Genomic DNA, 13,398 nt, shown 5'->3' on the forward strand with positions numbered 1-13,398 from the left:
TCTCCTCTTCCTACCCACCCTACCCACTCCTCTGGCTCCACACTTGATCTCATCTTCCTCTCTTCTAACTCTTCCTCCCCGTATCACCTCTTCCCAACTATCTCTCCGACCACGCCTTGCTCTCTTTCTCCCTCACTGCTCCCCCCTTCTCTTCCTCCACCTCTCCCTCCCCTGCCTCCTTCTCTCGGCGCGACCTCCGCATCTTTAACCCTACTCCCTTCCATGACTCACATTCTTCCTCCCTTCCCCCTCCCTGATTTTGCTTCCCTCTCAGCAGATGACGCCCTCTCCACACTGTCCTCCTCTTTAACCTCCAGTCTTGACCAACTCTATCCTCTTAATCCCTTCTCCCCTTCTCACAAACCTCTCCAACCCTGGCTCTTTTCACACCTTCTGTCCATGCGCCGCCTCCTCTGAGGCCTCGAATGACGCTGGATCAAATCCCCTTCTCTGACTAATCAATCCTCTTATTTCTCATATCATTCTCTCTATGACTCTTGCCTCACAGCTGCCAAACACTCCTACTACTCTAGCCTCCTCCACTCACAAGCCTCTCATCCTCGCCGTATCTTCCAGACCCTCTCCCGGCTTCTCTCCCCTCCCACTTCTGACCCTTCCACGAACTCTCCCCTCTCTCCCTCTGACTTCGCCAACTTCTTCTCATCCAAAATCCTCTCTCTTCGCCAGAACATCCTCTCCTCTTCTTCCTTCTCCCTCCCTACCCCCTCCTTCTCTTCCATCTCTGCCAACTTCTCCACCTTCTCTCCTATCACCCCTGCATGTGTCTCCCACCTACTGTCCAAAACTCACCCTACTGCTGCCCCCTCTGACCCCATCCCCACCTCCCTCATCCCCAAAATGTACCCCCTCTTTATTCCCTACATAACCTCCTTCTTCAACATCTGTCTCTCCTCCGCCACCTTTCCTTCAACTTTCAAACATGCCACCATAATCCCTATCCTGAAGAAACCTTCTGCGAATCCTCTTGTTGCCTCCAACTTCCGGCCAATCTCCCTTCTCCCCTTTATTGCTAAGCTCCTTGAGCGCCTTGCGTACTCCCAACTTTCTGCTTTCGTCTCATCCCACTCCCTTCTGCCCGTCTCTCAATCTGGCTCCCGCCCTAAACACTCCACTTAGACAGCCCTCACCTATGTCCTCAACTCTCTCCTCACTGCTCGCTACACTAAGCAATCTTCAATTCTCATCCTCCTTGATCTTTCTGCAGCTTTTGATACCGTAGATCACACCTTACTTCTTAGCACTCTGTCCTCCTTCGGCTTCAAAGATTCTGTTCTCTCCTGGCTCACCTCTTACCTCTCCAATCGAACTCCTGGGGCGGCCGCACCTCCTCCAGCCTCCCCCTGAACTATGGCGTCCCTCAGGGTTCCGTGCTGGGACCCTTTCTTTTCTCTCTCTATACCTCCTGTCTGACCCGCATTGATTTCAGCCTGTATTTTGACTCTTCTCCTGCCTTCTCTGTATCTTTAACTGCCCGCTCCCTGAGGACATTGGTCTGTCCGGACATTCTCTTGTCATTTCCCTTTACCTCCTTTACCTCCTGGGATACCCAGCACCAGACTGTGGATGCTTTGTGGTTATTGAGTGCTACAACCCGACACTAGCGCAACCCTCATGCCACCCAGTTTAGTTTCCACTACTATCCTTCCTTCCCTCATTTTGCTTCCTCCTGCACCAATTGCCCTCTTTGACTTCTGACTTCCTGGATACTATACTCATCATGTCACTGTAAGACCCGTTGCTACTTCCTGTACGGAATTAGTTAGACTTCTGTATGTTTTGGTTCAGAATTACTTATGTGTGCCTCTATTTACCTTACAGTGGCAGTTCACAAGACAGGGACAGTCCTTGAACCCCTTTTCAAGGTTTACCAGGGATTAGTGAAATACACCTCTGACTTTCACCCCTTGTTCTTCCAGCCTGGTGTCCTTGTCTTGCGTTATTTCATTCTCGCCCTTTCATGTGATTAACTCATCTGTCCCATATTATATATAGGGCAGTAGGGTGCATCATAGGGAAGGTTTCCTCCTGGTGAGGGTAAAGGGGGCTCGGATAAAGCCTGGTCACATACATAGTCCATCAGCATCTCCGGGGTTCCTTTTTGGATGAGTACCAAACCTATTCAGTTTACCACTGTTTCTGTACTGTGCATCTGGATCTTGACAGCGACACACCTATATTCGCATTGCTCAGTAGTGCCAAGGTGCGACTTGTATGGGAGCAATTTATTTTTGCTGCCCTTGCACAGTATAACCACAACAAAACAATAATGATGCATTTTAAAGACTTTTTCAAATGTTCCCATGAACTCTATGGACAATATAAAAGACATCTGGCAGTACAGAAAATGGAAGCTGTGACAAGATCTATTGTGTCGATATTGTTTGCCTTCTGTTGTCTCTACTCTTTGCACTACAAAAACTCATGCATCTGTTTTGGTCCCTGTTAATACAGCCCCTATTCCTACTCTTACTGAACTCATATCGGGGCGTATGACAAATGCTGCCCGAGAAGTAAAAAGACTCAGGCGAAGCATAGATATAGACTTTGTACATGTAAATTCATACCTAGCTGATTCAGCCCACATGTCTAACAACGTGTGGTACCAGCATGTGAACAAGGTGGAGAAAGAGACAATGAAGGACAGCTGCTAAGTGTGCCCTTTCATCCCCTATGCCACGAGTACGTCCAGAACATTCATAGCAAAAGAAATCCCAACAGCCATAGCACAATGACTCATGCAACTGTCGCTCTGCACAACAAGAGCCCAATTCCAAGGCAGATGGGCTACACTAATATGGATGTCACAAAAGATGTTCCCATATGAAGACAGCTATATCAAAACTCAAGAAATGATATATGACTATTTGAGCACTGACAAGACAATAGAGTATGTTCCTGATGGCCCAAATAAGGGAGAAGCCAGAATAGTGACACAAAAGGAGTTGCAATGTCCAAAGACAGGACAAACACAGATAAGAGGAATGCCAGCATGATGGGAACGACCTCAGTTACTAGAATATGGACAGATATTCACAGTAGAAGGTTGGAAGGCAGGAATGGTAGGGTGCAAAGCACATGCACTCCTGACAGTTCCATTGTAAGCAATGCAGAAGGAAAATGATGATTGTCTCAAGGAGTGGGCAGCTGGTGTAGAACTGCTCACCTGGGTGGAAAATGAATCAGGTCCCATGCCAATTATACCACTTGAGAATGCTTCCATGTGTTTCAAGAATGATGGTCCAGTGCAGGTTGTAGAGAATAAAGGATGCAAATGAATATCGAAGCTATCAGGCATTAGCGTTGGTACTGCAGTGCAAATGTATCATTTCTGGGCCTGCAATCCAACGCATACATGCAACTACTGCCATACTGAGGAGGGATATGCTCTCTAGTACATCTGAACACACCAGCATTAATAGTGCTTCGTAAAGACATAAAAGTAGATGGATTTCTGAAAATGGATACACACCAGAGGAAGTAGATATCTGTAGAGCTGACAAGAGTAAAGAGAGGAAACTATGTGTCATCAAAGAAGGAAGACGCACTAGACGCGGTACCACCAGAACAGAGATTATTCAGCAGGATGGAGATGTTCTTAGCGTCAGTCGTTCCAGTAGTTCAGGCCAATATGAACGCCAAGTGGCTCTATATCACCAGATGGGAACTGTTGCAGATTTTAAACTCGACCGTTGAGGGGTTTAATGCCATCAAAGAAGTGTTGAGAGCCATCAGATTGATGTCTTTACAGAACAGATACATCTGGAATCATATTACAGCAATGGAGGAGGCGTTTGCACCAAGATTGGGCCTTCTTGCTGTATGTATGTGCCTTCCCATGATGGAGAGAATGGAACGCTAACAGAGGCAATTATGCAATTATCATACCTGCATGCTAGAATGGAAGCAGTAAGAAACCCATTAGGAGAAGACAAAGAATCGTTAACTTACATCTTTTCCTGGAATCCTTCATGGATGGCTAGTGGACTGAAGGTGCTGCTAGCAGCCTTAGTGTTAGTATTATTTGCCTTCAGCATTATCAGAGTAGCAAGAGCACAGTGCAAGAGGACTACTTAAAAGTTGATAGAGATGAAAATATTACTGTACGTTGATACGAAAACGGATGGAGAGACATGTTAAAATCAGATTTGACATAGTGCCTTCTGTTCCTGCCAGGTACCACGTTCTCTTTTCCTCCAGATCCATGCAACTATTGGGGAAAATGGATATGGTGCAAACCCGATGGAGATTGCTGCTTTATGACCTGGAGCTTAGATGAGCACGTGAAGTACCATCGACATCTGGCAGTGGCAAAGGTCTGTATCGCAAGCTCGAATGTGAATAGAGAGGGTTGTCTAGGGAGTGTGTTCGACTTGCAACCAGAAGGGGGATTGAAGAGGGAGACCCAAACGTGGCCTTGTTACACCCATCCCACTCTCAGCCAGGTGACAGAGAAATGAGAGGTGTACATCGCTTCTGGGCCCTTCCTCCCCATCGTTGATGTATCACATGTGTGAGAAGTGATTCTCACCCAGACAATCATTCAGACCAAACCCAGATGACACTATTGAAGAGATACAGTTGCCATCAATCGAACAAGTCGACTTACTGCAACCTCGAAGAACGCCTGTGACATCATCACTGACATCACGACATAGGCATCCCTGCACAAAGTTATATAGGCATTTTGTTTATTGCTGAAAGACACAAAGCAAATGCTTATGACTCACATAGTTAGATGACTGACAGCTTGCTGGCGCTTAACCGCAACTAACATGGGCGGCCATGTGAATAAAGATGCAAGCCATAGGTACATTGGAATGAATAGGAAAAGCAAGTCGAAACTTCAGAACACAGGGAAAGGTGGACAGGCCGGTCCTGCTGAAGCATGCAGACAAGGCTTCCAGCAGGGACTCCATGCACACCCTTGCCAAGGACATGTAGGAAAGGAAAGTTTCAAGTTAGCAGGAGAGATAGGACACCTGTGAGATAAACAGTCAAAAAGCCTCTTAATTACAAGCAAGAGAGCTCCATTTTGTGGTCCCTACACAGGTGACCTGAATTTACGAGACAGAGCCTATTAATTTGAGGCAGACAGAGAAGGTTGTTCCCCTCAGACCACAAGCAGGAATATACAAAAGCAATAAAGGCTCAAAGCCTAATGTTCTGTCTCAGGGTCTCTTTAGTATAGCTTAGGGGCAACGTGCTTGCATCGGAAGCAAGACAACACAGAGCAACACAGGTTTGATCCCTGCATCCACGCTTAGAAACCTCTGGCTATTAAGCACGTTATAAATAACCTATCATATCATATCATATCAGAGATGGTACCCATTTGGCAACATGCTGCACCATCAGGGCTGTTCCCACTACCTTGAATAGTTGCACTTGTCCTGGTAACTGTCCAAATCTCCAAGGCTGAGAAGACCCTCTGTGTCTAATCCCTAAACACCTTCCATGAGAAGCATACACTATGTTGCACTTGCAAATCACCTTTATAATAAACTCTAACTTTGTATTTGTGACACATAGAGTTGGTCTCAGGAGGAGCCACCAGTTATGGCTTACCCAATGATCATACTAATGTCTCATGGAATGCAAATATAGTTCACTTAACTAGCCAATCCCTTCACCATTTTTGTGACGTCACTGGATAACAAAATGGAATGATAAGCCGCTGTAGAGCGAGAGCACTTGGAGATTTTTGAGTTGTTCATGTTGCGATCTGTGCCATTTTAATTATTAATAAAGACAGTGAACTTTGTCCTATGGCTTGGTCTTTCGTTCTTGTGGCAGGGGATTTCCACAACTCAGTTCCTCTTGCATGTAACCGGGGTGACTGATAATAGTTCTCCTGCCACTCTATTACAGGTCTGGAGGTGGAGTGGCCTTGATCTTCCCTGAATGGGTTCTTGCTACTATCATTCTAACTCAGACCTACTCTTCCTTTTGAAAGCCTCATCTCCAGGCATTGGAGTCTCTGCAACCCTCTTGTTGACTCTCACACCATCTACAGCCCCCCTGGTCCAGTCTCCCTCTTCCTCTCAGAGTGGTATGACCTCACCTCTTTTCTTCTTGCCTCCACCTCCAAGCTTCTCCTCTTTGGATACTTCAATATTCACCTTGACTCTTCTGATTCAGCCACTGGTCTCTTCCGCAGCCTCTGTGACTTTCTTTCCCTTACCATTTATCCCTCCGGTCTGACGCACTCAGCCAAGCATACATTGTATGCTCTCATCTCAGCAGACATCCCTATCTCCAGCCCTCTCACTTCACCTCTCTAATGGGGTTCTGACAAGTGCTGAACTTACAAACACACATTTATATGAGAAGCTGTCTGTGAAGTTGCTCAGAAAAGCAGTGGCAGGACATGCCAAGGTTAAACATAGAAGGGAGTAGTATGCGTGCAGAGGGTGCACAAAGATAAGATAAAAGTTCCCAGGAGATGAAGCAGTAGCCTTTCAAGTTAATTGAATTAATAGAAACAACCAGCACTTGATTTCCAGGTGCATGTGAATACCATGAAAGAGTGTAACAAATGGCTACGAAGAACACATAATGCATGTTAGAATTAGCTAAAATCTTAATAAATAGAAGAAGATCCACTCTCAAACACTTGATCCAGACATGCAAACACTGGCTATTCATTGCAAGTCAAACCCGGATAAGACACCTGCAGAACTCGCTCCGAGCTCATGCAGACACCAGGCGGCAAACCCGGCCGAGTTTAAAGGAGAGCCAAGGCCTCATTTCCTTGGGATGATAAGGAAGTATTCTTTAATTGCAGTTATGGCAGACGATGGAGTTTGATGCCCCCACTCATGTCTCGCACATATATTGATGCCTTGTCAAAATTTCCAAGGTTGGTAAAATAAATGCCAAACAATTAAAAGTCCCTTTGCCACACCACCTATGATTGACAACGCAAAACAATTAGCTGTTCCTGTAATCATGTATTAGGAATATTATCAGTAGTAGGATGTCTCAAGGCAGAGTCGTCAGATAGACAGTAACCAATGAAGTGACTAACCACATAAATTCTATGTGTAGCTTGCACCACTAACCAATCCAACTTCCCCGTAGGTTTTGTAAACTGAAATGAAAATGTGAGGTCAATGATGACACAGTTGTGGTACAAAACATGCTTGTAATCATTGTGAGAGTTGAGAGTGTGAGAACAAAGATGCTTGTATGCTATCCCGGCTTAGTTTTGTTGTTTGAATCAAGCTAGTTTTTGACGTGCACCTCAGTACTCCAGTCTTGAGTATTATTCTGACTAATTGTATGATCGTGGGTGTACCTTTACATAATGAATGAGAGATATGTCATGTTTTAGCAACCCCAGGTTAAACGTTTCAGAAGCTACAATCATTTAACTGAAGTCCACAGCTCACAGTAACACTGAATTTCTGCTGATGCACTAAGAAGCATTGAAAAAAACAAGGTCGAGACATGAAGGAGAAGCTGGCAGTGTCTAATTGTTGAAAGGGAGAAGTCTCTCATAGGAAGGGTAAAGCAAGTCAGACAACAGGTGTGTTCCCACACAACAGTGTGAAGGACGCTGTGTTGCGCACGAATGGGCCCGGAAGCAATTGAAATGACAAAAGCAAATAAAATAGGAGAAATTGAATTTCACCAACTGTGCCTTGCAAGGTTTTTCCAAGTAAAGCTGGCACAATGCAAGAAGTGGTATGGGGTGGTAGCAGTGTGCAGGGGGCAAGGAATGTAGAGAACCATCAGGAGGCTGGTATATGAAGTTTTGCGGGCTGAAACAAGGTCTTTGACCTTGTTACTCTTCCCTCATAATTTAATTGGACAGTTTTGGTGAGATGCTCTAGCTCGCGCTGTCTCCAATGTCAGGGTCCAATCGGCATCACAAAAGTTATCGACTTGCATATAACTAGATGCCAACCAATCAGGTTGCAGTTTTCTGTCAGTCAGCAAATGCTGATGTCATTGGGGGCGGTGGGTATAGCATCATGATGTTATTAAGGGGTATTCTGGGTTCAGTTCCAAAATGGTGTTGTCCAATCCTAATATTCAATGTATAGGGGTCTTAAGGGTCTTGTGGGGATGCAGCCAATCACATTGTAAGGATTTACCTAAAATGTTGCACCTTTGGAAAATTGGGCCTCATTACGAGTATGGCTGTAAGTGGTAAAACTGGTGGTAACTCCATTAATGCCAATTTTACCAAAATGCCAAATTATAAGGTCAGTCCTGGAGTGGAAAATTTATCTCCAGAAAAATCCTGGAGGTAAATTCTGCCACTCACCACTGAAGAATTGGCAGAATCCATGGGATTGCAGCAGAATTCCGATGCAGTAATTCTGCCAAAAAGCCCCATTGAGTCCAATGGAATAAAAATAATGGGGAATTACACTGCCACCACCACTTGTAATCTGGCGGTAATTCCGCCAGACCAAGTGGCAGTAACAGTAATTCAGGTGGGCAGTATTCTAGAGGATTTACCCGCAGGATACCGGCCAACTTGTAATGAGACCCATTATATGTTGTGTCTTCCTCACTATAAAAATGTTGCCCACCATGGGCGGAGTTGAGAACGTCTTCCAGTTCAGTTGCACTGAGCTGTCTGTTTTTCTCCCAGCTGATTGATCAATAGAGCTGTGTTCTTTCCTGCACAGTGTTCACTGCTTATCGGATTACCTTTGCATTCTACATGGATTACCCTGTGTGACTGCCCCTTTACAGCTTTGCAAAGGTGTCTGATAACCTGACCCATGGAATGGGTACCTCCGTCACTGTCTATACATTGGGACTGTCCAAAGCGAGGTATAATCCCAGCCAGCAGTTTCATGGCTACAGTGATTGCATCTGCCTTTCGGCAGGAGTAAGCTTCCACCCACCCTCAAAAATACATCTACTATCACGAAAGAGGATGGATATGACAGGCAGGTGGAGATTTGTATAGAGTCTATTTGAATGTACAGGAATAGATCTTCAGGAATGGGGCGTGCAGATAGACTTGTGGGTACTGCTCTTGCAAATTGACAAGGGGGTCCTGGGACTCTCTCTGCCAGACATTAGTCCTGGTTACGAGAGACTTACCCAGAGTCTTTAGCTCACTATCTTTCACAGAGAAGAAATATCCCAAACATATCAGTCTTTGTCCTGCCCTGGGGCAGTCCAGCACCGAAATGCTAGGCAATTCTCCTCTGAACAAGAGTACCAACAGATGTGGACCCCTTGCTCATTATTCTTAGAGAGGCACAGCTCCTCCCTACTGATGAGGTCCAACCAGACCGAAACACGTGTCTGGGGATGCTGTTGGTACTCTTGTTCAGAGGAGAATTGCCTAGCATTTCGGTGCTGGACTGCCCCAGGGCAGGACAAAGACTGATATGTTTGGGATATTTCTTCTCTGTGAAAGATAGTGAGCTAAAGACTCTGGGTAAGTATCTCATAACCAGGACTAATGTCTGGCAGAGAGACTCCCAGGACCCCCCTTGTCAATTTACTGTTCTTGCAAGATTATATGACAAACATGTACACTGTTCACAGTGGTGCTGGGCCAAAGAGGCCAGCCCGGGTGCATGATAATGGCATTATTTCCTGAATGTGCCACATGATGAGCTATGCGGACCAAGTAAGAGAGTAGTACCTTGGACGCCGCCAGGTGGCCATTCGGGGAGCACCACAGGGAGTGTATTCCCACGCTATACCTATGTTGAGTCCAGGTCACCTTCTCATTCTCTGGAGCTTGATCTTGGAGAATCGCCAGACTGGCAAGAGACGGGATAGGTGACCGTGGAACTGCAACACAAACAAGACATGCATTAGGAGCCAGGGCCCTTCTGAAGGCCGCTGAACGAGCTGGGCCATCTGCTAATTCATTTCCTAATGCAGTGAACATGGGCACAGGTTAGGGTCATGAGCTCAGCCCCTTGAGCTGACTTTTCAATGGACAGTTGGTGTGCTTCTAGGACTTAATGGGGGGGCGCACACTGAATACTCTGAGACCAGTTGTCTGGTCTCTGAGATGCGGGTGCATGAACCATCTGTGAAGAGGTCTGGGTTCAACAGGAGCACATCAAACAAATCAGTGAAAGGGAACAATTATGCGTCAACAACCACCTGACAGTCATGTGGTTCTCCATCTTCCGGGCTTGGTAACAGTGAGGCTGGGTTAAGGTCAGGGCATCTACTTCGGGTCACATTTGCAGCATAAATTAATAGTATTTTATACTTCGTGAGACAGGAATTGGACACCTGTTGGTTTCTACCTTTCGGTGATAATGACAATAAGGCAAGTGGGACAGAAATCGTGACTGGATGTTCCTGGACCAGGGAGTCATTTTTTCAATCAATAGGGCAGTGGTGGCGACTACTCACAGACAGGCTGTGGGTCCAGCAGACACTGTTGTCCAGAGCCATGCTGTGGTATGACACAGTTCTATGCCTATCCCTGTGTAGATGGGTAAACACACCTTGCACACACCCGTTGCACTCTTCGCAAAATCAAACAAAAGGCATGCAATTGTCTGGCAGACTTAGAGCCGGTCTTGTTGCGAGCACCTGTTTAATGGTGAAAAAGGTATCTTCTGCTTCCTGGGCGCATGCCACAGGGTCAGGGGTTAAATCATGAGTGAGGTTCTGGGGGGGGTCTTCATTTTGGCTGCAAACCCAAGGATCCACTGCCTACAGTAACTAACTAACCATTGTTATGAACCCCCTAATCTGCTTCTTTGTTGAGATGGTGGAAATCAGATCGTGGTACAGGTGTCTTTCCGCTTGCATAAATCTCATGGCCCAGGTAGTGTACATGGGGCAGACATAATTGGAATTTGGCTTTGGATGACTTGTTACCCTTTTCAGCAAGCGCTTTCAACAGAACCAGAGTGTCTTCCTCATATGCTTCCAAGGAGGGGGAGTCTATAAGCAGATCATCTACATACTGCACAAGCGTCGACCCTCCTGGGAACTGTACTGAGCGTCAGTCTTTCTTCAGAAATTGGGAGAACAGTGAGGGGCTTTCTACACACCCCATCAGGAGGCAAGTGAACACTATGTGACCAACTAAACAAAAAGGACAAGCAAGTTCAGGCTTGTCAGTCGAACAAAGAACTGACTCCAGTGTGTTTACTGATAGAACCATGCTGGTGGCACGCTGCATGCCGAAGGCCTACAGGCATGGCCCAGCATTCGGACGGCGCTCGTGCTGGGCAACATTGTCCTTTGTCTTTGGTATGCTGTGTGACCACGGCTCTGGTTGCAGCCCGACCTAGGTGACCCCAAGGCCGAGGCTGCTGGGTGCCCCCAGCCACTGTATCCTGCTGCAGTGATCCGGAGCATGCAGGGTTGCTCCCTGTGGTGTTCCAGCTGCATGGACGCAGCTCCATGGTGCATGTTGGGAGGACAGGACATCTGAGGAGGTCCGCTGCTGTGACCCGGGAGCAGGCCACAACAGACATTGGAGAAAGCAATTAGAGGGATGTTAATTTAGAGAGTTCCTCCCATTAGACCAGGTTCACATATACTTAGCTCTCCAGAGAGATTTGTGGAACATGAGCACTTATGTTCGATTTTTGGCAGGCCCTTTCTGCCTTTCATGATATACAAGATTAAAAAGTAGCCCACAGTCGCAAATGGCAATTTGTTTCTTTTGTCACAGAAAGTTTAGGGTACTACTAAATGAGGAGCTTTTGCAGAAAATGTTGCACTTGTGCACTGTAAATAATATTTATAAGTTCAGCAACACAGATCAAAACTACATGTCCAGTGAAGTAACTTATCAAACTGTCAAAGTTTTACCAACAAACTGGCCCACACCAGCCCGTTGCCCTATTGCCCTGTAGGTCAGTCCGAGACTGTCCTTATACATAGTTGATTGAATGAGTAACATTTATTTGGGCAATTGTACCATCTGTTATTTATAATGTTACAAACGATAGCCTACAAAAACTCACATTTCCTGGACACAAAAGAAAACTCCCTATAGGAACCGCTTCCCTCGGCCCGGTTGTACATTGCACCCCATTATGCTGTGAAAAATAGACTTCACCATGGCACAGCGAAAGCTCTTCATACGCATTATTCTGTTAAGCAGGTTGAGATGATGAAACAGGAGCTAAGTATCCATTTTCTCTACAGGAAAGGTGCACGAGGAGATAGATCGTGTAATCGGCCAAAATGGTATTCCAAACTTTGAACACAGGAAGCAGATGCCGTACACGCAGGCTGTCATCCATGAAATTCAGAGACACGGTGATGTCATTCCGTTGTCCCTCACCCACGCACTGACAAAGGACACCGAGTTACGAGGATACAAGTTTCCAAAGGTATAGTAGACATGGCATGGCGATTTGCCCCGTGAAGAGGTGTGTTTTAAAACGTTATCCAGTGACTCATTGAAACATTCCGCTTTTCTCACAACATAATGTGCATTGAAACTAGTGGGGAACATTTAGGTTACTCATTATAAGCTATAGTGTATGACTTGACCTATTGTATCTTTATAGTCAATGTTAACTCATATTTGCAAGAATGTTCCAAAGCTTAATCATGAATCTGGTATAAATGAATTAGAGAAATGTCAGTTCAGTGGTTCTCTGACATATTTCAGATGTGTTGTGTTGTGCTTGTAAGTGTATGCAGAAGTATGTGATGTAATGTTGAATGTTATGGTTAGTCAAGTTAGGCGGGGGAGGGGGTCATGCCCTTCGTCAGTGGTAAGGGGAGGTCATGCCTGCCACCAGAGTTAAAAGGTTGGGAATTGGTAGTTTACCGACAAAGTGGACAGGGGGCAGGTCATGCCTTCTGATAATGTTAAGAATTTGGGAATTGTGAGTTTCCCACAGGGGTAAATGGGGGTGGGGTGGAGGGTCATGCCTTCTGCAATTTAAGTGGAATTTGTGAGTTTCCTACAGAGGTAAATGGGGGCGGGGTCATGCCTTCCGTCAATTTAACTGGGAATCAATCCTTACAAAGCCAGTGCCTGTCCAAATTTGCATTAACCTGAGGTGATAGGGGTGTAAAGGCATTGTGACATGGTATGTTTCTTATCTATGAAATTAGAGCTAGATTAGAGAGGGGGGACGCCTCCGTGTTGTGGATTCAGAGTTTAATAGGAGGAGGGACGCCTCCCATTGCCAATTTTACAGAGTTGCGCTCCTCTTTAAATAAGGTGCACCGTGTGTTGTGTGTGTGTGTTAGGGACATGTTGTGTATGTTTGTGTGTGTGGTGTTCTTGGATGGATGGGAGATGTGTTGTGATGTGCTTTGTGTGTGTATGTGGTGTCTCTTGAAGTGTATGCAGAAGTATGTTATGTAATGTTAAATGTTATGGTGTGGATGAGAGAATGTTGGTGGTGAGGGTTCCTAGCCCAGTCAGTTGAAGAACCCATGCCTGGTTGATGGGTG

The 13,398-nt window shown here is 45.9% G+C and overlaps 1 protein-coding gene across 1 annotated transcript in view; it reads left to right on the forward strand.

The window, feature by feature from the left end:
* Window positions 1–13,398, forward strand: part of LOC138567794 (cytochrome P450 2F2-like) — an 832,705-nt gene that overhangs the window by 601,239 nt on the left and 218,068 nt on the right. Inside the window, exon 7 of the mRNA XM_069646284.1 lies at window positions 12,130–12,317. Within this exon, the coding sequence (XP_069502385.1) occupies window positions 12,130–12,317 (188 nt within the window). The remainder of the gene's footprint in view (window positions 1–12,129; window positions 12,318–13,398) is intronic.

This window comes from Ambystoma mexicanum, chromosome 2p (assembly GCF_040938575.1).
Source record: "Ambystoma mexicanum isolate Mex_15411 chromosome 2p, UKY_AmexF1_1, whole genome shotgun sequence".
NCBI classification, from domain to species: Eukaryota; Metazoa; Chordata; class Amphibia; order Caudata; family Ambystomatidae; genus Ambystoma; species Ambystoma mexicanum.